This window comes from Botryllus schlosseri, chromosome 8, assembly GCF_051294905.1.
Source record: "Botryllus schlosseri isolate E-star chromosome 8, Bs_hap1, whole genome shotgun sequence".
Taxonomy (NCBI): domain Eukaryota; kingdom Metazoa; phylum Chordata; class Ascidiacea; order Stolidobranchia; family Styelidae; genus Botryllus; species Botryllus schlosseri.
Window position 1 is genome coordinate 12,948,726 of NC_137243.1, and position 27,060 is coordinate 12,975,785.

A 27,060-nucleotide genomic window follows, 5' to 3' on the forward strand; every position below is an offset into this window, starting at 1 on the left:
GGATGGTATTTGTCTTGTGAGGTTCAGATTGCCAAGACAGGAACATTCGGCGCCAGTCCATTAGGCGCCTTTGGACAATTAAACCTACATGTATTTTGTATATATAACGAAGTTTTCGGTCAGCATAAGGACGGTCCTTTTCGGCCAAGGTTTTCTCACTGCCAATCGTTCTAGCACATTTCTTGGAGTCGCATGTTACATGGCCTGAAACTTTATATGTCTTGGTACATCGTGGTGCGATAATGACCAACGCAGATATGCCTATTTCCATAAATTTTGCTTATTTTTTTTTTGGGGGGGGGGCAAGAGTACTCCAAAATCAAGACATGTGGCAACTTGGAATCGCGCACAGCGCGAAAAAATTTTGAAAAAGTTGCATAAATTTTCAAAAAATACTCTATAATTTATGCTAATCCACGAAATAATTTTGGGCCCCCTTCGAGCTCGGCCCCCCCAACTGGAGGGTTTGGGGTGCGGCAGTTACGGTGCTGCATATAGGCGTTCCCATGTCTACTATTCTCTTGATCAACCAACGTATTGTGCAATCCAAGTTTACGCAGCACGCGATGCTGGGTACATCGAATTCGCGAGGGATATTGGTCATCATCGCTACAGTAACTTAATGTTGAGAATTTTGTAAAGGGGTCCGAGACCTCAACCGTCGACACGCCACTGCCTTGACCTCTCAAATACATGTTTATGCTACCATGAGAATAATTATTCTGGCCGGAAAGGAAATTTACTAACAGGCTGCTGCAATTGCAATAAAATTAAGTACAAAATCGAAAATATGTCAAAGAGCCATATCATATACCCAAAAGAGCCATATATGGCTCGCGAGCCATAGGTTCCCGACCACTGATATATAGGCTACAGGGGTGGTCAGTATAACGAAGTATACTTCTACTTTTTTGAATTACTCAAGTTGTTTTCCTCTACTTCTAGTATTTATTCAAGTAGTACTAATTTTTGCTACTTCTACTTCTACTTTATAATATTTTGTGATATACTTACTTGCTTTTCGCTATTTTCAGTTTGTCAAGTAGAAGTAGTTTAATCCTCCAATCAGGAAGATAGTTTGAGGAATTTCGGGGCTGTTTACACGGAATATCAACATTGAATTTTCAGAAAAGTTGAATAAAGCCCAGAATTTTCGTCCCGCTTCGCGCACAGCGGATATAGAGTGACCAATATGATTTCACGAACGTATCGGTGAATATAATTTAGGTAGCGGGTTACGTGGTCCCGTTCACATCGCATTATCGCCCATATGAAATATTTAATCACAATATATATGGCCCATCATAACGTTTGAAACTGATGTTTCGCAATCTAGCATTGTCTTATCATATCGTAGTGGCGTGTCCTAATCTCGAATAGTGGGTTCTAACCTTTTTTTAAGTTTAGACCTGTTTTATCATACAACGTTTGAAACGTTCTGGACTAAAGACATGAAATACATTTTCCGCTTTTAGAAGTAGTATTTATATTTCACTTTCAATTTCCAGTATCATACTTTGAGTTCTAATTAGTATCAATTCTTTCGTCGGGAGAACATACATGTCCAAGTATAAAAGCAAGTGTGGTAATGCCTTTAATTTCCGGAAATAAAGCTACACAATATGTCATTTTTACAATCCACCATATTTTTAGTAACGTTTACTAATCGCGCAAAGTGTTCACATCGCAAGCGATACAACTTCTCCGTATTGCTCTTCGACTAAACTACGGGCCTTGTAAAATAGGGGAGGGTGCCATACCATGATAATTTCTAAAACGGGCTGTTCGAGTAAACAGAGGATTAGTATTGCATTTCCATATCAATATGATTATTCTCATCCCATCATGCGTACGAACGCTTATGCTGTCGAAAATTGGATAGCTCCTGGTATGCATCAATATGAATCAAGCTCTGCAACATGTGTTTCAAGGTTACACGGGCATCCTTATTGTCTGGTCACTAAGAAACACAATATTTCAAAGCTGACATATATGATCCAATCGTGCTTGTGATATTGCAAGAATTCAACGTTTCTGTATTATTCACGAAACCTAACTGAGTGGACAATTGTTACTGCACCTAAGACATTGCCATTTTGGAGAATGTCACACTTTAGGATCCTTTTTGACCTACCAATAGACATTTGCAATTCACTTGAGCTGTAAATCAGGATTTCTAACTCCTCCAGCAACCCATTGTAACAGTATCACGCCAATGCCAGTATCACGGCAATACACAAAGCTACCGAAAGTAGCCATATGATGAAAACGTCATTTCTCATGATCGAAAGTGAGATATCTTCTCTCCCTTGCCAAGTAATATTTTCTCAATTCACAAGGTTGCTAAAGGTTCCGAATATTTCTATTCCAAGTCCCGAAGCGCATGTAAGATCATTAAACTTTTGTGTTGATGGACTACTTTACGTTCTGAATCATCTCCGATTTCAACATCTTCATCATTAGGCCTGCTATCCCTTTGATCCAAATTATCGAGCGTAGAGGGGTTTCAAGTTACTCTGGATAAGCTGAATGGGGCATTGGACCTATAGCTGATATTAAATGTAATGCTTATTTTTCTTTCCAAAAATGGGTGGAAGCATCGGCCTAGATCAGAGGTCTCAAACACGCGGCCCGCGACGGTATTTTGGAATTTTTTGACATTTCTATTCCAGCGATTCTTAACCAGGGTCCGTAGACCTCATCGGGGTACGAAAAAACCACATCAGGGTGTGCGAGATACATTGTGGAATTAGGCCTACATGCTGTGGGATATTTTCTTGGCCAATTTATTCAACTGGAAAATAGTCTTCGCGCTACGAGCGATTTTATGTGAATGGGCTTTCTGATCTTAATATAGGTACCATCAGAAATTGTGTTGAAAATGGACAGGGGCTACGAGAAATCTCATTGGAAGCATATAAGGTTAAGAGGCAATGCTATTACTATGGTTCAATAATGATTATATTTCAGTTGTTATTTATATGTTCCAATATTTATCGAAGGCAAAATCTAACACTGATTTAATTTGACTTTGGCAATGACAATAACAATACTTATCACGACTTTATGAAAACCAGGATTAGGCTACACCGCTCAAATGCTTTGATATCCCATCAATCTTCAGTAGATTTTAAAATATTCTACATAAAATTTTGGCACGTCAAAGGTCCACTAGCTGCAATATTATTACCCGACAGTTTTACGTTGTCATGATGCACCCTCTCGTATGATGTATATAACTCATTAATTAGAAAAATTATGCCGGCACAAAAACAATTTTATTCAAATATTTGAAAATGTGATTTTTTCGTGTCAAGCTTGAATAATGCAATAGTAAATTACATTTCCACGATGTTTGTGGAATCCCTGTCTGCGAAATTCCAGTCAAATAAGGTCTACTTTGAAATTATACATTGAATGTCCTTAAGATCGATGCTGCGGCCCGCGGCGTCATCAAAAACTAGGAAATGGCCCGCGAGCAGATTTAAGTTCGAGACCTCTGGCCTAGATCGATACTAGGGCTGGGCAAAATCGAGCACATGAGTGATTCGATTCTGAATCACGTAAAATGCTTCGAGTCGAGTCGAGTATTCGAGTATCACTCATTATGACGTCACAATATAATGTACTATGTCAAAGTTCAAATATGTACCTTCTATGCCACCACGAAGAACAAAATGCCTGTTATCCGTCACATTAAAGATACTTTGGTGTTTTTTCGACCATACCGATTTCATTGCACTTCTCGACAATGTTGTTGGATGATCATGATTTCGGAAATGTGTTATTTCCAGTAACGTTCGTAGCTTTGTACTATGTCTCTTATGCTGCGACACGGCCAATCAAGGTTTCAAGGCTTCCTCAGTGGAAAATAGTATCAAAACTATAATTCTCGTTAATAAATTAACTTTCAGTTGCTAGGAATGTATAATTTCAGTACTCGAAAAAATCGTCTATTACTACTCGACTCGAATCATTGAAATTATTACTCGATTCAGATTCGAGTACTCGAATCATTGTGCCCAGCCCTAAATTCGATACCAGTACCTTTTTCTTAATAATACAATTGAGCCCTTGGCTATATAACTTATTATATGATGAAAGTGTGGATTTCTATATGGTATGGAAAAGTAATATGGCTCAAATTCGTGAAGACGTGCATATTTTGGGCATATGTCGTAGCGAAAAAACTTGACGTGATATAAGAAAACCAGCTGCATTTTTGGAATCAGCACGCCAAAATAGCTTCAATCAAGTGCAAAATCAAAGTCGGCAAATTTTTCATTCAAAATTGTTGCCCAGTGTTATTTGATGCTCATAAATAGGTCTACTATTTGTAATCTCGCATATAGCCCAAGATGAATCGTGATTCATAGATACCGCTGGCGAGTTTCAGCCGAAATTATTCGGGTTCATTTCAATATGAACATACTATTCAATCAATTATCCAACTGCGTGGAAACTTGAATAGTTTCGCACTATAAAGATATACTTATTACTTCAGTCTACAGATGTACGAATCATGGTTTTTCGGGATCTGGATCCAATCCTGTTCGATAATATGAAATCCGGTTCTATTCTGGATCCTGTGTCCGCGTACAATATTAAAATAGGGATCCAAAAAATTATGATCAGGGCTATAGCCGTCGTCGATATTTTTCTAACGATACCTCAGCAGATGCATTGGAATTTTCTATTCAGAAAATGAAACCAGCTGCTGGGATCAATGTTATACAGAATTACGTGGTGAATAAACAGAAGTCAATTTCATGCTCTTGAAATTTAGAATCCTGTCATGGTGCGGATCCGGCGGTCGGGCAAAATGTGAATCGGGATTCAATCCTATTTCAGCAAACTAACTGGATTCATGTCCGGTTAGAATCCAAAATCCGAATCCGGTAGGCTATGTCTCTATTCATTACTGTTCGGCATGATATTATAATGCCAGCCAAGGCCGGCAACTAAAGCACCCTGCCGGAGCTCTTTTGTCTGCGATGCCACTGCTGAGTGCTGATGGAGTAAACTAGTTTAGCTAATACGTCGAAAAAGTAAATCCAAATCCAAAGAAAGGATCGGCGGCCAATGGTAGTGATCGAGGTCATTTCTCACGGCGGCTGAGAGATCGAGGTTCCTTTGCATAATGGAATATTTGATGATTTGGAAATTTAATAGAAAATGTGTTACGCGAAACGAATCAATTCATATTTCTCATGCATCGTATCCGAGGAAAGCCTTTCGAAGCACGGGGCTCGAATCATCCAAAAACTACTTCAAGTAGGACTCCCAGGTGTCGATCGACAAAAAACGGCTTTTAACTGAGGGTTACCATATTTTTATGACCAAAATTCCGGACACTCTTTAACGCCCCCTAGTGGAGTTCAAAATGATTTATGAGCACATATTGTCAGTCAATATGACGTCGCATTAGCAAAGCTTCGTAATAGACCTGAAATGGTGACGATCCGGTTCAGGAGTATGTGGCTGTCTGTTGTGTAACCGGGACCGAAACGACATTTTTCCAGCCCCTTCCGCTCAAATAAACAATGATTTTGGGCTCACCATGGGGTAAACGATGCAACTTCTGGGGGGCTTTCTATATGCATCTATGGTTTCTATACCATCCGGTTGTTAAAGTTTTTGAATGAATTCTGTCAATAATACTGGTTCTTCCATATATTACTATGCAGGTTGATCCTCTCTCCGCAGTCCGCCCACATAATCGGAGTTAGCGGTAGAACTGGTGGAGGATGATGATGACTTCGAAAACACAGGGAGCGTAATTGTACGCCTGTCGCCTACATCGCTAAGTCATGTTCATGTCACACCGACAAGATTGTTTATCAGCCTTATGCCGTTCCGCACCACGGAGCTTTATAAGCACCCCACATTCAGTGGTTTCCAACCTTTTTTGGTCAGGACCAAAGAATTCTTTGGTAAGAACTTAATCTCCAATTTGAAAATGTTCCGTGGCCCAGATGTGACGAGCTGATTACTATAAAAGAAATCGGCACCTTTGCCCATACATAGGGGAGATGTGGTACCGATGGATCACTGGGACCGAAAATACTTGGAAAATTCTCCATGATAATTCCATGATTACACTCCGTGAATTTGTCTACAATTACATGCTGACAATATCTTTCCCCACATGCAAAAAAAATCGACCTGCGTGAGTTATGGGGTCTGTGACGAATGATTTACGTTTTAGTAGGTGTAAAGTAAATTTGGATCGACATTTGCATTTTTCTATATCACCTTTCAGACTAACAAACCCGCCATAAGTTTTAATTTGAAGTGTAGGGCTTGTATCAGGGTATATAATGGCACATATTTTTTGAATCAATACCATCCTCGAGTGGACTATTTTCAAGTCAATTACAATAATTATGGGGTGGGGGACCTATGGTACCATAGCCGAATCAAGCAAAATAGATTGACCAACTAATTACTTATCAACAGAAACTCGCCTACATATATATAGGCTGTAAATCATAGTTACCTGTGGTGTTTTATCGCTATTACGAGATATTTGAAAGTCAAAATGTCGATTTGCGGGTAATATGTATGTGGCATTAATTTTGTAAGTTTAGGCGTAAATCAAAACATGATTTTATGCCAACATTTGAGTTGATATAATCTATTTGATTCTTGAAGGCCGCGACGAAACATTCTTCATTGGCTTGCTGTAGCTTAAGCTAACAAATTTGAGTTTCTGAGCGTATGTCTCATTGGTCCCATGGTCGTGTGCCTTTGGACCCACCGGGTGGGGACCGATGACACGTTCGAGCAACAAATTTTAAACGTTTATAAATATTTTTTGAAAAGGCGGATATTCATTTAAATTTCGGTGATAGGTAGAGCTTGTATCGGAGTGTTGAGACAGCAAAAGATCTGCTATTCTCGGCTGAAGATTTGGGGGCCAGAGATCATTTTGCAATTTTGATCCATCGGTACCACATCTCCCCTACTCACGGGTTATTTTGGAAGCTAATTACTCTCAACATCTTCGCGTTTGGCACCACTATCTTCGAATAAAGCATTTTAACGGCCTTAATATATCGTTCTCCTATAATTGCGATGACAATTCGGTTTATTTCAGTAAATTAAGGTTATTTTTATTTTATTGCAATTTTTGCGAGGGTGGTAGTCCCAATATTAAAATAAAGAAATGTGATAGTACGTCGCGCGTAGCGCAAAGAAAAATATAAAGTAGCATGAATATCCCCAAAATAATCTTTATTTACGAAACAATTATGAGCATTCAAAATTCCGGACATATTTTAGAAATCCCTCCCGGACGCTAGTTAAAATAGTGAAATTCCGGACGTGTCCGGGAAATTCCCGACGCACGGCAACCCTATTTTAACTGTCGCTACTAGCACTTGAGGAAAGTTCGGCAGCGTCACTTCAATGAAGAAGCCATTAGCACCACTGCTTATTTTATTCGTGAGAACTACATTCGAAAGAGTATCCGTATATGTATGCAATGCATCTAGCAACTATACTTACAGGTGTTCCCGTAACTACCCTAAATTTGCCTCTATACAACCGAAGACTATAAAAGCGAATCTAGCCAACGTTACATGATACCGTCTAATTCTAATACTTTGGTGATGTGGTTGCGACAGCCTCCTTCGACCAAAACCTTCATCTGGCATCTAGTTCTTGTAATAATATATGGGTCAGCAATCTTTTTTGCTCTGCGGACATGGGTTCATAGCCAACAGGTTGGGAACCCCCGATTCAAATCAGTTGTGCGAGTTGGATACGGCTGGAGCCGGACCAGAGAATTTGTCGATCCGCTCTGGCTACTGGGCATAGCATATTCTCAGGCCTTGCAGTGTCAATATCCGAAATCAACCAGCCTTGCTGACACTCTTTAGCAGAGACAAAAATCGCGACACCTTCCCAATCGAACAAATGCCGCACCTCAAAAAGGCAGATACTCTCAATTGTCTATATTTTAACTTGACACAAGAACGCGAAAAGCGACTAGAAGCAGTAGTGCAGCGATACATCGCCACCGCAGAAACGACGTCTCCGAATCACACCTTATTGAAGGCGACCACGTCGATGCTTTGCACCTGCAAACAACAGAACGTCGTTACTACGAGTCTATACGAAAAGATGATCATACCCCGACTTACGTAATCATCGAAATCCGTTATTTGTTCTTCTAGGAAATCGGTACCGACCTTGTCGTCTTCCACAACGCAAGCGATCTGAAGCTTTTTAATACCGTACGCGACCTGCATCGCAGAAAGATGGAAAGAGAGATGAGCGGATATAATACTTTCAATGCGGAATCATGTTCAGGATTTTGAGAATCGAATGCAGAATTCATTTCGCATCTTGTACAAATGCCAGCCGATATCTGATACAAAATCTTGTTGCATGAAAATTGTAAATTATAGCCCGACTTCAAATACCTGTTGATAAAAGTGCAAATACAGAACCAATCCTATTGCGCCAAAATCTTCAATTTTTTTTTTCAAAGCTATTAGGTAAAATCGATGCTAATTTCACAATAACTCCGAGTACATCGGACTACACTTCATAAATCGTATCTTGGGTCAACCACTGCCTGGCCATGGTAAGAAAGAAACAAACAGTGACTTCACGCGGTAGTTATTATGCGAGCGTTTCCTGGGCATGTAAAGCTAACAATAAAAATAGATTTGATTTTAGTCTTCCGAGAATACCACAACAACAGCCAGAAAAAAAGGAGCGTGATATTGATCACAGTTGGCAATTGCGATTGGGTGCCAGGTATACTGGCATGTGACTTATAACTCCAAAATTAACCCTTACACAACCGTGACCCATATGATCAAGTGTTGCATAAGCTCATATACCCACTGAACGCTGTGACCAACAGGCATAGACCACATAGTCTTACAGGAGTATAATGTGGCCTAACCGGTATTGGTACCAGACGTCCAAGTTCAAAAGAAAATCAATCGCGTCACTGATCCGAAATTTTCTACTTCACTTCAAAGGCATCGAACATAAACCAAGCGTTGCCTTACATCAGACACAATGAAGAACGACAGTTGTGCTTCAGCAAGTGACTTAGGGCGGAGACCCCAAGCTAGCTGCAGGAGAATGCTAATCTACTGATTAAAACTGTTAATCATGGCGCGTAAAGTTTGATAAAGAGTTCACACAAAGATTATCCCGAACCATCTGATGACACTTCTAATCAGAAAAAGTAGGTTGCCAAGATTAACAGTTTCTAAGGCGATTAGCACTCTCCCGGATAAGCTAACTTTATGATTCACCCTAAATAACCCTAAACGCATGCTAAATCTAGCCCTAGCTTCACCTCGCATGTTCATCTGTCCACGCAACGGACCAATCAAAGAACCCCACAACCACAACCACCAAACAGAATACAAATTGTAGAATTCGACAGAACCTTTCCTTGATCGGTTACACATGTGACATGCTTGAGCAAATTAACGGAGGCTCTCACTCACCTCAACCAACTTGGAAGGCCCCCAGATGAGACCGTCCGTGGCGATGGACCGCACGGACTTCTCCAATTCAATCATGTCCGTAGTGTCGTCCCACTGCGAACGCAAGAATCAAGTCACAAATCATCGTCGAGACACTGCGCTCATAGGGCCTACACACTTACCGGTTTTACGTCCAGGATAATGTTGGATTTGGCGATGACCGTCGGTTTTTTAGCTTTCTTCGCCTTGTACGCCGCCAGCCTCTCTTCCTTCTCTTTCTTTTCTTCTTCCGTTTCAGACTCGTCAGAACCGAACAAATCCACGTCACTGTCGTCGTCGCTTTCCTGTTCTGCCGCGGCCGGCTTCTGCTGTGTTTGGGCAACAGGTGCGTCCTAAGAAATGCCTCATTCAGTTTAGCACAGGCTAAGCGGCAAGATTATCTGTCACGCTGTTAATTGCCTAATTTTTGACTTCGGGAGCAAAGGTAAGCTGTTACGCATAAAAGGGTATAATTCACCTCTTTAGAGGAAAGGAATGTATGATTTCAGCACCCAGAAAAATTCATCCTCACTACTCACACAATTGTGCCGATCCCTACTTATTTGCAAAAGGATGTGGCTTTTGAGGAGGAAAAGGCATATTAAGGACAGAACATACATCGATTTTGTGAAAAGAAAGTAGGGCTACCTGCAAAACACTCAAGTATAAGTCTATACAAGATCGGAAGTGGAGTTTGGTATTTTCCACACATATTTGGGGCAGAGGCTACTTAACTATAGCCGTAATTAAATTGCGTCATTGAAATTCCAGTGATAAATGATGTCAAAAGGAACCTTCACATCCATCACAAGTGTTAATGAACTATACATTCTGCAGACATACAGTACATGCTAAATGAAGGCAAAGCAAAATGATACCGAACACATATGATTGAAACAATAGTTAACCTTCGATTCCGTTCCCTTCGACTCAAGTTTACCGAGTCTGGCTTCTAATGCTGACATTCTGTGAATCAAGCTATCAACCAGCTTACGAAGTTCTGTATTTTCATTTTCATATTTCGCGAGCTTTGCTGATGCGTCAACTGACGTCTAGAAATTGAAAGTACGCAATAAAGAAAAAAGTACAATCTACGTTGCAACACTAAAACATTGGAGTCATCAGTGCCTCTTCACAACACCACAAACATCAATGAAGTCAAACGCAGTTCTACTGAGAGTGCACTAGGTCTAGCTTCTAAGCAAATCTATGCGGGGATTTGTTACCAGTAAATCGCACGATGTACTGGTTAGATCTGAGCAGTCTCATTAGATATCAAGTGTATTTTAAGCTGCTTATATGTACGCAAGTACAGACATTGCAGCGGACTTACTGGCTGCTTTGTTCATTGTGGTTATTTTGGCTATACAGTTTTCCCTATCAAGGACTCTTCAATTGTGAAGATACATAGTTTCAAAGACATAACACACCCGACAGGCCTGCCAAGTGCCAACACCAATAGATTTCCATGGTATGGGACTGGGAGTACGGTAGCGTAGCCCAAAATGAGAAAGTTCCAATATTTGCGAGGGTAAATACCCACAACAAGACTCCTCAAGGTCAGTTAACTTAGTTATTATAGCCTACAGGACATCCACTCAGTCACTAAGTGATCTCTTGCCAAGCTTAGATAGATATACTGTTTGATAAACATGATTTAGATTTACTAATTTTACCACACCAGCCTCTAAAAGCACAAGACCACCATGAAATGCAAAACCAAATATCCAATATAATATCCAACATATCCAACTGTTGCAATATTGGTGCTTTGGTCACCAATTTTCACCACCAAGTCAAATCTCCAAATCAACAAGTGCATTCAATTGCAAAGCACTCTAATTTTTCACGATAGTTCACCCTCATTCGTGTGAAAGCCCTATCAAGGCGGAATTCAATGTGTGCGGCTGTACTCCGTGAATCTATAGGCCTACTCAGGCAAGTAGCTGCAAGACCGCATCGTTGTTGTGGGACGTATAAAAATTGTGCTGCTTTGGGTGATCCCCACAAGTCAAATATATACCTTAGGTTAATTCGATCAACATGGTCTGCCAATTACATTTACTTAGTTTTGAGGCATGAACAACAACCGCCAGGACAGTTTATTAAATGGAGAACAAGACTTACAGTCTCTGCTCCCTGCAAAGTTTGCTGAATTCTCTCCCTTGCCTGAGCAATCTGTTGAGCGACACAAGATGATTGTGCCTGAAAGAATATCTTGGGTAAGCTAAATTCCAGACCGGTAAATCAAAGGGTCATGCTGCATATAGGTCATTGTGGTTGACATCAACATAAAGCAAGCATGCGTAGCAATGTAAGGCTCACAAGAACAACAGATAAATGGAGAACAATAAATAGATCTATAATATAGTATAGAATATACGGTACCCGCTTGAAATTGCTTTTCACGCGACTGCATGCGGTTATAGAGATGGCAAGTTGGTTCAGTCAGCCGGGTAGCCATAATGATTTGATTACAAGTGTACAGATTTCATGTCAGATCAACCAAAATAATGGATTTTGTCTCCACATAGTGTCAGATTTTGCTAAAATTTGGCTCACAACATCATGAAGTATATCTGACTGAATCACAATTTATTTTAAATGAATTACTACAGTAGTTTTCAAGTTGTCGCATGATGAAAAACATGCTTTTCATGCTCATTCAGCCGTGAAATTGAAGGGCTGCTTTTAAGCATATTTGGAATTGTCTGTAAATGAGCTACTTTGACCTTTTAATGTTGTTTACTCTGTTATGTTCTATAAATTGATCTATTCCATCATTCAAGTGCGAAATTAATGATTTGTGGTGCGTGACCTAGAATGTAGCTCAAGTTAAAAGATGGTGCCTCTGGAAATCACTCAAGCATAACAATATTTCAGGAGTCTCCCTCTCATTTCTGTCTTCTTGAAAAAAGTTATGAAGGGTGGCAAATGAAAGCTGTTGTAACACAGATTACAAAGAAAATAAGTTTATATGTAACATTTACTTACGAAGTTTTGAAAACAGGGTATATTTCAGGTCATGAAAACGTAGTGATTTTCATAAAAAATGATGTTTGATATTCTAGTTGCTGTGTCACCATGAGACAAACTCTAACCCTAACCCTAATCCTAACCCTAATCCAAACTCTAATCCTAATTCTAACCCTAACCTCCAAATCACTTGATAATAATATAATTATGTAATTAATTCACATTAATAGATGGTAATGCATTTTTACACAAAATTTTCCGAGGGCCGAATTTACCGATTGAATTCTGCCCTAGGTAAATTCGGCCCCGTAAATATCCGTGTTATCTGCGGTGAGCCGGTGACAGCGTGATATTCGCACACCCTGTCCTCCAAATCACTTGATAATGATATTATTATGTGATTAATTCACATTAATAGTCGGTAATACGTTATTATTAGGGCGATTTTTTTTTGACCTAAAAAACGAAAGATTTTGATCTAAAAAATCTAAATTTTGACATTTTTTGACTTTTAAAAACCAAATTTTGACCAAATTTTGACCTAACGTATGCAAATTAGGTGTTTTTCCAAAAAATGTTAAAATTTTAGTACTTAGCCTCATTTCTGGTTTGAATTGTCTGTCCTTACGAAGTTGTTTTCCCTGAAAAACTTGTTTGACTCAAAAACTGACAAATTTTTACACGACGAAATATTATTTTAACAAAATTTGGCCCTATGATGAATTCCAGTACATGATGTACTATGGTGAAAATAATTAAAATGTGTTGTAGTACAACGAAAGATACTTTCCTGCATTCTCGGCAGGGATATCTAGATATCTAGTTCTAGATATCCCTGATTCTCGGGTAAAAAGTGTCTGTCTTTACTAAGTAGCTTGCCAAGGATGAAGATGTGGCGAGATAGCGTAGTGGGATAATCCACAGCTACAACACCAATGGGTTTTAGGTTCTAGTTCGACCGAGGTCGACTCCAGAATTCCTACCCAAGTGTTGAAGGTTTATCTAGGTCCCTCCATCTCATCCGCGTAAGCGGTGTCTTACAAAAAGCATAGAAGTGGGCCGTGCTACAAGTCGGCAGAGTCTCGGGGGATACGGAATCGAAAATAAGGAATATCGGCCTGGTGTAAATGACCATTGTAGTCGACAAACACCATGAATATACAAACAACAACAGCAAGAAGAATGGAGAAAGATCGTTCAACTGTAGCAGCTAATGGCTGGCAACACTGAAGTTGTGCGTGCGTACACTGCTGGTGACAAACCGTATTGCTTCATTCTGACAATGGTGTAGGCCTACATCTTAATTTTTGTTAAGAACCATGCAATGCCCATGCAGTCTTGCTTCACTTAGAATATTGCGGTACGTTGAGCATAACACCGTGTCAACCTATTTGTTTCATTTGACTGTTTATGATTCACAATGAGCAGACAATGCGCCGTCTGCCACGGTAAGCCGATAAAGTAGGCTACAAACTGTAAAATGTCAAACGATACGTTCACCGATTGCGCAAAATCAACGATACAAATAAAATGCAGGTTGCGAAAACTTTTGTCAATTTTGACATTTTTTGACCTAACGCTAAAATTTTGACCTTATTTTGACTTTTTTTGACATGTCAAAAAAAAATCGCCCTAGTTATTATACAAAATTCTCCGAGGGCCTAGTTTACCAGGTAAATTCAGACATCGGTAAGTTGGGCCCCGTGAATATCCACGCTATCTCCCGCGATCTACGCATACCCTGACCTCCAAATCACTTGTTAATAGTATAATTATGTAATTAATTCATGTTAACTGTTGGTAATACATTTTAATACAATAATTCTCGGAGGGCCGAAGTGACCTACGGCCGAATTCACTGGCCGAATTTACTGGCAACCCATTGGTTTCTGTTGGTAATGAGTTACATATTGGGATGTCCACCAAAAATCAGCAATTTTTGTCCTGCATGATAGAATGGATCAATTCATACAACATAACAAAGAACAACTCTCTGCTGTCAAAATAGCTTATTTACAGAAAATTCCAAATTAGCCTAAAAATTACTTCAAGTTCAGGGTTGGATGAGCATAAAAAGCTTGTTTTTTATCATGCAATAACTTAAAAACTATTCATGTAATTAATTTAAATTAAATTGATATTTACTCCGATGTGCTTCATGGTGTTTCAAGCTAAATTTCAACAAAATCTGAAACTTGTTACCCAATCTCTTCTGAATAATCTTCTATTCTATCATTAGTCACCATAATTCACTCTCAAGTACTTGACTAAGCCGTTTTATAACTGTAACTGTAACAGGTATTGTAAAAGTAATGGAACTTCATGGTTGGGGAGCACAAAATGGTAATTTTTTTAAAATGCGATAACTTTGTGATGGGATGACCAATTTTGACAAAACAGTTTGCTGCATTTGGGACTAGATACCAGATTCACCCCTCGATTTTCATCGCAATCTGAGACCTAGTGGAGATGAGTGTAGTTATTTGACATGGACTTACCCATTTGTATGTCGTGCGTCGACGGCCTGTGATAGTGGGTGTGATCAATTTGTACGTACTGACCTTATTTTATGTTATTTAAAGTACAATGTCATTTTCTTGTGCGTGCTACTGCAGTTCGTATTGAAGAATATATAGATCTTGATTATATTACGTAGTAATTTTTCGAAACACTATACCGGTATATCAAGCCATAATTTTCCACTATTGTTCTCCATCGGCGTGTTGTTTTTTCTATCATATTTAAAGGGTCAAAAGAACGCTAAATTCAAATTAAAAAGCATGCATCATTAGCTGGTAGCACCCAAACCAGAAGTCAAACTGAGGACATTAAATACTTTGCAAACTCACTGGTGCTGGTGAGCTCGTTGACGATTTTTTCTGTTTTTCCAAGTGCACGTAGTAATTGTATTCTTCTTGCGAGACTTTTGGTCCGTCAAACCATATTCCATCAAGCATATGCGCAACAGTAGCCATAATTTATAACGGAGTTAAATAACAGATGACAGAAGAAGCCCAGGTGACTATTGAAACTGACGAGCTCGGAACAGCAACAGCACAGATCGAGAGTTGATTGCCTAATCGCGTATACGACACGAACCACGTTTCAATGGGTACATTTACCTTGCGCACTACGGCGTCAACGAAGAAATCATCACATTACCATGAATTACTGTTTTCATCCATGCGTGGTAAATACCGAATATTATCATTATTGTTTACTCAAGTATATTATTTACGGAAGAATTCTACGATATTACTACTTTCAACACCCTTGCAGTCTTGTGGTGTACTGATTTGATTAAAAAATATTACTAAATGATGATGAAGTAGTCATTGTATTCGAGCACTTCTTACACCACCTCAGATTACTCCTGAAGTGTTTTAAATTGAATATGAATCAGAGCCTCCATACCAAACGATCATACAAATGAATTACGGTATCATATAACCAATGATACATGTATATATATCATTGCATATAACCTTCGCAATGACCAAGATATCATCGAATCATTCACAGCAAGAGTATTTTCGAATAGAGCATCGATCGCATATTGTCGATAACAGAGAGAGTTACATCAGGATTATGTCGGTGTAACTAGAGAGATAGTGTAATGGTTATGCATCCGGCTTCTCGAGCGGTAGGTCGTGGGTTCGATCCCCGGCCGGGTCATACCAAAGACTTGAAAATTGGTATCCGCAGCTAGGCGCTCAGCAATCACGGATAGCATGGAGGAGAAAAAAAAACGGGGGCGCAGACTAGATGACCTCATTAGCCGTACCGATGGTGCAGGCGAAAAAGAATATCATATCTCTCTCTCCCATTGCAGCTTACCCCGACCAACATAAACTAATTCTGAAATATTTAAGTTCTACTTTTAGCAGGGTTACCATACGATATGTCCTCCTTCAGGAAATTGAAGATGTCCTCCGAAGGCGTGAAATAGGTTATGCGGACATCCGCGAGTCGAATTATAGTGATGACCCTTTTATTCTTAGTCAACACCACAGAAGTAGCGGAAAAAGTGGGTAATGCGGTAGTCGAGTCAAAGTGATGACCTATATTTTTTAGACCACACAAGATCTCCAGTTGACATCTGTGTTCAATTTCGGCTAACTAACTTTTAGGATTTTTAACAAGTGTCCTTTCCGGATTCCAAAATATGGTAACACTAGCTTATAGATCATTATGTGTGTAGTCGAACTTTACTGACTGGTCTCATTACAAACGCCATGCGATATTATGGGCGTATTAGGCTATCATACCTTCCACATCATTCATCTGTACCGTACGGAAATAGGTTACTTTGCCTCCAAGATTACAAATCTCTGCTCCAAAAAAATTGCCACCTTGCAGCAAGAGGTTTCCTACCCCCGTTAAGAACGGCCTGTGACTTCCGCAATGCTAGCCAAGTTAATAGTCGGAGCCCAGACCACAAAATTAAAATTGACCTCTCTACCACACAGAAACGGTTTAATCATCCTTGGGTATGGTGAATGTTGATACCACTCACAGCTAGCCTACAGCGACAGTCGCAAATACAACAGACGATTCATTTCCGAGACAACGTCTCTTCAAATGTATTCGAGTAAGCTGCCAAGAATCATGGAAAATCCTATGATACTTTTGGGCGATTCTGTTGTTGGTTGCCACCTGGTCTGAATCGTGGAGGCGGTGTGCGATCTTTTCTAGCCAATCGAGATCTATTTTTGACGAGCCTGTAACGGAGAATTTTCATTAAGAACTGCGAGGGGTTGGAATTTGTCAACACAAAGCTCACCTCAAGTGAATAGCCGCGGAAACGCTGTAGTACACTTTGTAGTACATTTTTGGCAGAGCATACGAATCATAAACACTCGCATCAGCCAAATCTCTCATACCAGCAGCATCAACAATGTTTCTGAAACAAGATAGTAGTATTGGAAGTAATTCTGCAGCATAAATTGGTAGGAATACATAATTGTGTCGTTTAAGAGGTGGTTGTGAATATATACGAAAAGTTTTGTTTCATAAATATTCAATATCGAAACTGTTTCATTATTTACTAAAATAGTAAAAAACAGCAAGAAAGTATAGTTCTCAGATATGGGTACAGAAAAGTGTATGAATAGAAGATCTGAAGAGGCTTCTTGGAGGTACAGAACTTCAATATACAATTGAATAGTATTATATTCATATCGAAATGAACACAAATATTTTTGGCTGACACTCGTCAGGGGTAATCGTCAGCAACTAGTAGAGAATTGGAAAGAACATTGTATATCAACAATCGTATCATAAAATATGACGTCACCAGCATGAAATTTCGTGAATGAGAGAGCGTTCAATGTACTATTTTTAGGTGGTACACGAACTCCTTTTGTTGACAGAGTTTTGGTTGGTGTCGGTGAAGTCATATTTTGTGATACGATAGTTGATAAATAATGTTTTTTTCAATTCTCGACTAGTTGCTGACAATTACCCCTGACAAGTGTCAGCCGAAAATATTCGGGTTTATTTCAATATGAATATACTATTCAATTGAATAAAATATCATAGCATGGTTCATCAACAGTTATGCCCATCTCTGTATTAATCAATCTGAAAATGAATATTCCACTGAATATGAGAGAATTGTGGCATATGGCACTTGGTATGTATGTATTCGGGGACTAATGATTAGTGTTAGCGGTAAGAGCATAGTTAGTGGTTAGGTTAGGAACCGCCAAGTGCCGAAATCAAATCCAAATCCACCGGTAACCAAGAAGTGAGTGTCAGAAATTTCACCACAAAGAAGCGATGACACTTATTTCCTGAACACAATACAAATTCCAAGGAAAATAAATGTTCTCCTACGTCAAAAAACTATAACATCTGTTCAACTATGGACTCAAGTAACTTCATAACTCTAAAACCAACCATATCATGTAGAAAATTGTTCCATTGGTGGTAGTGTCAAGGCCATGAATGGAGCAGCCAACTTTTAAACCAACAAAAACTCCAGAGGAGATCACGGAAACAGTCAAGTTCATCAACAGTTGGATTTCAGGAATAAATTCATGACAGATCTGCATCTACTATGCTTTGCTTAGTTACGTCGTGTAAGTACAGGTTTCGTTCACAAGAATGGTGTACGCGAACTTTGGCGGATCGGGAAATTAATCAATTTTATAATTCGATGAAGCGAGATTTGTATTTGATGTAAAGGTTTCAGAATCAGGCACAAATAGGCCTACTCGCAAGGACGTAACTGCAGTAGCCTACCATAAACCCCACTGTTTGGGGGGACAACTATCAATAACAAATGTTTTTCTTATCACCGGAATACGCACAAGTATGGCCTAGTGGTATGCATCAGAACCGCGATTGTGAGGCATGCTTCAAAGCTATAGGAGCACAATTCTATACATTCAATCTTCATAAATCTTATATTACGACCGATCGGAGAATATTTTAAACTTGAAAACATTCGCACTTCACGTTGCAAGTAATTGCTGGTTTGGGTGACGGTTTATCGGTCATTCTAAATATAAGAGATATACGAATTTCGCTTTCGAAATATCAGGTGGTGTGAAATTCTCCAATCCTCATTCACAGAATTAATCTTGCCTTCTTGACAAACCGCCTATTGAGGACAATGAAGACTTTTATGCTGTAGTCTTGCAGAATGCAATACGTAACATGGGAAGTAGAGTTGCCTTTCGTTGTTGAGCTTGAAACACTGTTATAGTCAGATACAATTTAGGTGGCACGCTCAGGGCTGTTCAAAAATATTTTTTTCCAGAATCTTGCTGGCTACGTGATTAAATCGTTAGGCTGCGTTAAAAAACGACGCACATCAAATTTGAATTCATTTCAACAAATATTCGCGGGTTTCTTACATTTTGGAAAAATGTAGAAAATTTTCATTCAAATTTTTCTGCCAACCCCATGAAATTGTTGCGCTGTCTTCAGAAACTATGCAAAACAATTTTGACTGAATTCCAAGCTGTAGAAGCGGAGCTATTTCAGTTTTTCTTTGATAATTCTGGGATTATCCTTGATCGGTGGATAATCCAAGAATTATCATCGAAAGACTGGAATAATTCTGCTTCTACAGCTTGGAATTGAGTCAAATGTGTTTTGCATAGTAGAACACTTGGGCCAGAAACGCTTCATTCGCTACCTGACGCCTGCATGAATTTCATCACAATGTCAAGATTCTTGGGGGTGCAGTGAGGACCATTACATACTTAATCTCTTTCTAAAACTACAATATTGACACTAATCAAAAAGTTTGTTTCCATAACAAAAACGGATTGCTAGGGCAAAGATGTTAATATTGTTCAACTGCTGGACAGTGCTACGTGGCATTGAATGAGAAGACGTAACTGCCTCGGAACAAGACAAGAGCATGTATGATAGGATGGCAAGGTATTATAGTTGGTCATGTAAAATTTGACCACATCTCACATACCCCCAGATATTTTCTAAGATGGTATGTATTCAGAGACACGTCTCTATTTAGCTCCAGCCGTGATCAACGGAGCAAAGGCTGAGTCCAGCTCGATTCGAAAGGATTTCGAGCGTTGCTCTTATTCAGTAGCTTTGTCAGCTGATGACTGCTTGCAGACGTCTGCGGTTTTATTGATTGCTTACGATCTGGCAATCCCGCCAATCCGCGGGTTGTGATGTGATGTTGGTTGCCTATTGCCTTCAATTACGTCAACACATTATATTAGGACTATACGCTGGATGTATAGACGAAATAGTACCGCTCAATAACAATAAGCAAATATTTCCAAATAATGAAACATCAGACTTCATCCTGAAGTATCCAGGCATAAGCCCAAGCTATTCATTGGATTACTGATGATAGGTAATGGTACCGCGTTGCTGATATTTCCGCCATACACGGGGACGGACGGTTTTATTAAAGGTATTGCGTACATTCATAAAGTGCCAGGTCATCTCCCATCGTGTATTGCATTTGTCCGCATCGCCTTGGATTCGGTTTTTATTAGGATTGGAAGATCGCTATTTTAGACAACAACTCGTTTGTGGTTTTTCAGTAACATTCATCCTCCATTCGTTTCTACAAATCCTGATGCTACGTTTCAAGTTATATAAAACAGACCGTTGTGAGGAATTAACTGCTATTGCCAATTTATTGGAACCCTTACTGATGAAAAATGTCCGCTGATTTGAGAATAGCCTAGTCTACGCAGATAACGTTGAAGCCATATGGCGCTAGAACATGATTACCTCCTTATAACGGTGCTATATATTAAGTTGGAATAGTGAATTCAGGCACCAAAAATGCTCACAGAGCAATTTCCACAATATATTCACGGACAAACCGTAAAAATGGGAACGAGTAAGGGCTCAACTTGGAAAACGCTTGCTCAGACGCCGCATTTTGAGATCGACTCTGACCTCAGATCGTCATGGAACACCACAACCACAAAAGTACAACTATAAAGAGTCAAGTTCGAATCCAGTCAAATTCAAACTCGTTCTCTCGCTTCGCTTTCTGAATTGTGAATACCGATTCTTGAGCAATTTTGACACTGGCATGAATATTTGTGCGACTCCCATCAAGGTCACATGATTTCTGTTGCGGGTTCGAAGTAGGATGTGCCGTGATGGAGCAAAGTCGAGACACTTAAATCCTTACATCGGAAATCACATCCGCTTAAAGCCTAGAAAGGTATATACTCATAACTGGGTGCGACAAAGTGGAACATAGGAGTCATGGAGAAACAATAACCAACGAAAACAATCTGAAGGTGGTGACGAGAGCTCATTGTAACACTGGGCAACGAGTGTTTGTAGCAATGCGAATTTCCAAATCAGAGAGGGATTCATACAGCCTCATGAAACTACAACAATGCTCACATTTTTGGATTTAGTGTAAGGGTGGCTTGAAAAAGTGGGCTACTCTTAGGAAATAATGTTTTTGATAACACACTTCATGATTGTGAACATTTACACATCAATAAAACTTATACTTTTTTACACACAAGGAATGATCACCAAACAATCACAGTCCGGTATACTAGATTTCTCTCATCAAAACAGTCGTAACCTTGCACTCCATCAAACTATATCCGTTGGGATTGCTTTATGCTAGCATGAAATGATAACGGACGGTATAACGTAAACAAGTCGATTAGAACAAGTAGTCGAGTTAGGATACATCTATTGGGGTTACAAAGTTGGAATAGTGAATACTGTATTTATTGTACCGAACCGACAAAGCATACTTGATGTTTCTCTGAAAAACCGAGCATACTTCATGGTGAGATTGTGATTACGGTACCTTATGATGTACTTCTTGATAGCTTTATCTTTAGGTACTCGGGCGCCTGAAGATTCGCATCTCACGTACTTTACGTGGCCTCTACCTTTTTTGTTACGTCCATTATTCCGTCTTTTCACAGTCATTTTGAACCTGAAACACCAAAAAAGTACTGCATGATACACCGCACAATTATCGTAAGTAGGGTGCTTGGAATTTACTTTGAATAAATATATCTTTTTTCTTCAACACAAATGCATTATCAAAAATATAATAACGATGCGGTTCACGATTAAACAAGATAATACTTACGTCGACCAGTACAACCGAGAGCAACCTGAAAAAGATCCGCAGAAGATGAAGTAACTCTTGCGTGAAGTCTATGGCTCATATTCTACGAGAAAACACCAAGGTGCACGCAAGTGTGAAAATGTTGGTTAGATTTAGAAATGTACGGACCACTATCTTTTAGAATCCACACCTAATATGATTTTATATGATTTTAATGCCCTTTTCCCATCGATTCAAGGTCCTATTACAAAAGAATATCATGTTTGGGTTGAAGAACCAATCGACCGTTACCCTTTCATATGATCCTAGGGAAATAGCAAGATCATGACATTCACCAATCAATATGCTACGAAAGTGTGGTATATGGTAGAAATACGGTCAAGTGAAGTCAATGATATATATATATCATTGAGCGAAGTTAATTATAAAATTCAAAATCCCTTTTTCCCAACAGGGAAAATGCATGCACCGAGTCTAGGGCCATACTCTATAGTGCTACTTGTAACTTGATTAACTCGATCAAGCGTTTGCTTGTAAAATGTTCATCATGACTCCTTTTTACATCGCCTAGACCAGATGGGTGTCTGATTTCGAAGACTGCTCCAAGTCGTTTCGACACCTTCCTATCTTTCAGTGTATCGCAGTCTTCTGGTGTATTGATATGATGAAATTGTTACCAATAAATTGAATTGAATTGGTTTTGGATGAACTGCGTTGTGTGTAGGAGGGCGTGAGGTGCAGATGAGTTGGATCAATTACAATATTTTAATTCAATTACAATTGCAATTACAATTACTTCCTTGCATGTTTCAATTAAATTACAATTACAATTACTCAATGCTAAAAATATCAAATTACAATTACGATGGCAATTACTGTTAAACATGCAATTAATTACAATTATAATTACAATTACAATTACTTTCAAACAGGTAATTGATTCAGTAAAGAGGTGTTCTTTGACAACCGTAGCGACGTAATTAGCAACAATCTCAAGCTATTCATGTTTCATTCCTGATATGTAGAATACCCTTTATTTAAAAATAAACTAGAACCCACGTATTCGAACTATTCCTAATCATGAGTACTGAAAACTACAAGCACAGAAAAATGTTTCAAGCGACTGTTAAGAACTAAAGGTTTGAGCGACTAACAGCGAATAGGCTACAGGACAGTCAATGAAATGTCATCCAAGGATTAGGCTACTCAGGATAGTCAGGATTGACGATAATGAAATGTAATTGGTAAGGCATCAGCGATGAGGATGATACCGATAAGGTGCGTAAAATTAAAATAAATGCAAAAGGAAAGAAACTCCTGATAACTAAGAATTACAATATTTTGGTTCGCATTCACATTTTCACTTGCTCGGAAACAGTTAGATTGCATTTGATGAACATTAGGTTGCGAAAAGTTTCTGGTCCCAGTAAATTAGGCCAAGATTGGAGGTAAGATTGGGATAGCATCTCTACAAGTGCTTGATCAAGTTTGATGAAGCCTCGGTTGGAAACTTGAATTTTCTTTTATTGTTGCAACAAGCCTCGGTAGGCTACTGGTCAGAGATTAAAAAAAACTTTGACCGTGGTGTAGGAAATGGCTGAGCACAGGTTTCAGAAGAGTTTATTTGCTGAAATATTAAGATTTAGTTTAGCTCTCTGGTTCTCTAACTTTTTTCAGACACGCCCCCTAATGACAGTGAATATTTCGTGCCCCCTTATCGTCATAGCACACAATGAAAGCAGAAAGTTAGCAATCCTTACATATAGTTTAAAGTGGTTCCCAACGTGGGCGATATCGCCCACCAGGGGGCGATTTGGCGGTCTAGGGGCGCGAAGATAACGAAGGGGGCGATAGGGGGCGATGGCGCGTTGAAACGGCTATATGGAACTCGAAGGGGGCCCAAAGTTATTTCCTGAATTGACATAAATTATTGAGTAATTTTTTAGAAATTCATGCAACTTACTCAAAACATTTTCGCGCAATTTAATATTGTCAGATATCTTGATTTTGGGGTACCCTTCCCGCAACAAAAATACTCATGATTTATGGAAATGGAGACTTCAGCGTCGGCCATTACTGCGCCACGACGCACCAAGACATATGAAGTTATAGGCCATGTAACATAAGACTCCGAGAAGTATGCCAGAACGATCAGCAGCGAGAAGATCTTCGCCGAAAAGGCGTATATATACAAGACATAGCCTATGTTTAATAGTCCATATGCGCCTCAATGGCTGGCGTCGAATGTTCCTGTCCTAGACAATGTTCCCTCTAATTTTGGACGAATCTGCAGACACTCACTAACTTACTGCGCAGACCTTTGGACAACAGTGCGTAAAAAGGTCATCACTTCCGATTTTTTATGCGCAACTTGGATTTTCTGTGCGCAGAGACTGTGTCAGCATTGCGCATTTGCGTACGTGCGCACTGCGCAGCTTAGAGGGAACATTGGTCCTGGCGATCTGAACCCTACAGTACAAATGCCATCCCGCAGAGAAAAATAATTAGCCAGTTAAGAAATACCAATTTGAAATCATGTGCGTCTTTTAGTTTGGTACGTTTTGGCGATTTCCATATGTTTCGACATAGCTGATATAGGAGGTCACGATAAAGCATAATGCAACGAAGTAAATATAACAACGGGGGTCCGTGGACATATTAGCATGCGACACAATAGCAAGCGACACTTGAGCGTCCGAAATTTCAGCATAGCGACTTTTGGTCATGGCGACTCGTGAGCATGTAGACACATGAGCACAGAGACATATTAACATGTGGACATATTAGCATAGGGACACATGAGTATAGGGACACACGAGCATCGATACACGTGAGCATAGGGACACATCAACATGGTGACAATTTAGTAAGTGCCACTTGAGCATGGTGACACATGAGCATGCGATACATGAGCCTTGACGACACATCAGCATGGGCACACATGCGCATATGGACACATGGGCATGGGGACACAAAAGCAAAGGTGCACATGAGCATGGGTTCACCTACGCATGCGGCACTTGAGCATGCGACCCGTCTACATGCAGACACTTGAGCATGCGACACGTGGATATGCAGACACTTGAGCATGCGACACTTGAGCATGCGACACTTGAGCATGCGTCACTTGAGCATGCGACACTTGAGCATGCGTCACTTGAGCATGCGTCACTTGAGCATGCGACATTTGAGCATGCGACACTTGAGCATGTTACACTTGAGTATGCGACATTTGAGCATGCGACACTTGAGCATGTGACCATATAGGTTTCTGTGAAAAGCTACAAAAATCGCGGTAAAGCGATAAAGGTTGTCATTGCTCCACATATATTGGAATCGTTTACACGTATCAGACGAACTAAAAGAATATATCCTTCGGTGAGACGAAAGCGATTCCAAATTCGCATTTTGACACGGACTTAGTATTTTATTTTGCGGGTCTCTTTTGATAGGGAAGTTTTACGTGCCGTGGGTGGGTACGGGGAACATTAGGGTTCGAAGTGGGTTAGGGTCCATGTTGGGGTTACGGTATCCCAAGATTAGGGTGGGGGTGATGGGTATTAGGGTGGTTAGGGTTAGGGTTGGGGTTGAGGTATCCCAAGATTAGGGTGGGGGTGATGGGTACTAGGGTTGCGAGGGGGGATATTAGGGTTGGAGGAGGGGAGATATATTATGTTCGGACTGGTATAAATCCATGATTTTGACGCTAGTTTACTACACACTAATATATGAAAAATGCTCAAGTGTCGCATGCTCAAGTGTCGCATGCTCAAGTGACGCATGCGCAAGTGACGCATGCGCAAGTGACGCACCCTCAAGTGTCGCATGCTCAAATGTCGCATGCTCAAATGTCGCATGCTCAAATGTCGCATGCGCAAGTGTTGCATGCTCAAATGTCGCATGCACAAGTGTTGCATGCTCAAGTGACGCATGCTCAAGTGTCGCATGCTCAAGTGTCGCATGCTCAAGTGTCGCATGCTCAAGTGTCTGCATATCCACGTGTCGCGTGCTCAAGTGTCTGCATGTAGACGGGTCGCATGCTCAAGTGCCGCATGCGTAGGTGACCCCATGCTCATGTGCACCTTTGCTCTTGTGTCCCCATGCCATGTGTCTCATTTGTCATCATGCTGATATGTAACCATGCGGATATATCACCATGTACAAGTGTCAACATGCTGAAGTGTCCCAATGGTTATGTGTAACCATGCTCACGTGTTACCATGCCCATATGTAACCATGTCGATTAGTCTCAATGCTAATGTGTAACCATGCTCAAGTGTCGCATGCTAATCTGTTTCCATGCGCATGTGTCCCCATGATCATGTGTCCCTATGCTCATGTGTTACCATGCTAATGTGTCCTCAATCCTCATGCTATAGCGTCGCATGCTTAACTGTCGTTTTTCATTGTGTCGCATGCTCATATGTCGGGCAACCAACAACGGGTCCGCCCGAAGACGTGTAATTATTATTTAGGGGTCCTACCTTTTCCAACACACCACACTCAGCTCTACCGGTAAGGATAAAAAAATTGATAGCAATATATATGCAATTCCCGACCATATTGACCGATTCAAACATGAAATATATAAATTTGTCGCGCTTCGCCCGTTTAGGTAAAATACGGTGACTCGCCAAACAGTACATGAAATAGGGTAGAGCTGATATGTAGCGACAAAAAGCCCACTGGCTGAGGGGGTCTGGGGTTTGGTTTATCAGCCTATGGGGACCCAAGACCCATTATTAGTCAACTCGCCGGTGATCCCAGTTTGTACACCCAATATTTGGGGGGTGATGATTGGTGTGGAGCTTAAAAGGGACGATGAGTCGAAAAAGGTTGGGAACCACTGGATGGAAGGTTATAACTGTTGATGAGAGAATTCTCCAATACGAAATTCAGACTATACACCGAGCAATAACCATAAAACGGAGGTGAATGGGGCCAAGCGTGGAAAAGATTTCAGTTCACTGGAGCGTCGCGCCCCGTTCAGATGCTTTCACGCCGCCCAAGGGGGCACGCCCCCAGTTTGAGAAC

The 27,060-nt window shown here is 40.1% G+C and overlaps 2 protein-coding genes across 5 annotated transcripts; both read right to left on the minus strand.

Annotated features, from left to right (window-relative positions):
• Positions 1-7,943: 7,943 nt before the first annotated feature.
• On the minus strand, positions 7,944-15,585 carry LOC145444810 (elongation factor 1-beta-like). 3 transcript variants are annotated; one of them, XM_080322824.1, is made up of 7 exons: positions 15,323-15,572; positions 11,625-11,702; positions 10,406-10,549; positions 9,641-9,850; positions 9,480-9,572; positions 8,148-8,249; positions 7,944-8,084 (listed from the first exon to the last, which is right to left on the minus strand). In XM_080322824.1, exons 1-7 carry the CDS (start codon positions 15,446-15,448, stop codon positions 8,046-8,048), a joined length of 792 nt encoding a protein of 263 aa, XP_080178950.1. In that variant the 5' UTR covers positions 15,449-15,572; the 3' UTR covers positions 7,944-8,045. The 3 variants fall into 3 exon arrangements, with proteins under 3 accessions (XP_080178950.1, XP_080178951.1, XP_080178952.1); XM_080322825.1 differs by lacking the exon at positions 11,625-11,702 and having other exon boundaries at positions 15,323-15,577; XM_080322826.1 differs by lacking the exons at positions 10,406-10,549; positions 11,625-11,702 and having other exon boundaries at positions 15,323-15,585.
• Positions 15,586-17,027: 1,442 nt separating this feature from the next.
• LOC145444317 (small ribosomal subunit protein eS26-like) lies at positions 17,028-22,175 on the minus strand. Of its 2 annotated transcripts, none has more exons than XM_080322261.1 (4): positions 22,048-22,175; positions 21,757-21,888; positions 17,257-17,376; positions 17,028-17,194 (listed from the first exon to the last, which is right to left on the minus strand). In XM_080322261.1, exons 2-4 carry the CDS (start codon positions 21,879-21,881, stop codon positions 17,092-17,094), a joined length of 348 nt encoding a protein of 115 aa, XP_080178387.1. In that variant the 5' UTR covers positions 21,882-21,888; positions 22,048-22,175; the 3' UTR covers positions 17,028-17,091. The 2 variants fall into 2 exon arrangements, with proteins under 2 accessions (XP_080178387.1, XP_080178388.1); XM_080322262.1 differs by having other exon boundaries at positions 21,957-22,075.
• Positions 22,176-27,060: the final 4,885 nt, after the last annotated feature.

Excerpts from the sequence above, each read along its gene's own strand:
- LOC145444810 (XM_080322824.1), bottom strand. The coding sequence starts at position 15,448 with ATGGCTACTGTTGCGCATATGCTTGATGGAATATGGTTTGACGGACCA. Across the intron at positions 8,250-9,479 it reads GGCCTTCCAAGTTGGTTGAG|GTCGCGTACGGTATTAAAAA; the intron begins GTGAGTGAGAGC and ends TCTGCGATGCAG. Across the intron at positions 8,085-8,147 it reads TAACGGATTTCGATGATTAC|GTGCAAAGCATCGACGTGGT; the intron begins GTAAGTCGGGGT and ends TGTTGTTTGCAG.
- LOC145444317 (XM_080322261.1), bottom strand. The coding sequence starts at position 21,881 with ATGACTGTGAAAAGACGGAATAATGGACGTAACAAAAAAGGTAGAGGC. Across the intron at positions 17,377-21,756 it reads ATCAAGAAGTACATCATAAG|AAACATTGTTGATGCTGCTG; the intron begins GTACCGTAATCA and ends ATCTTGTTTCAG. Across the intron at positions 17,195-17,256 it reads TCCGCGGCTATTCACTTGAG|GCTCGTCAAAAATAGATCTC; the intron begins GTGAGCTTTGTG and ends TCTCCGTTACAG.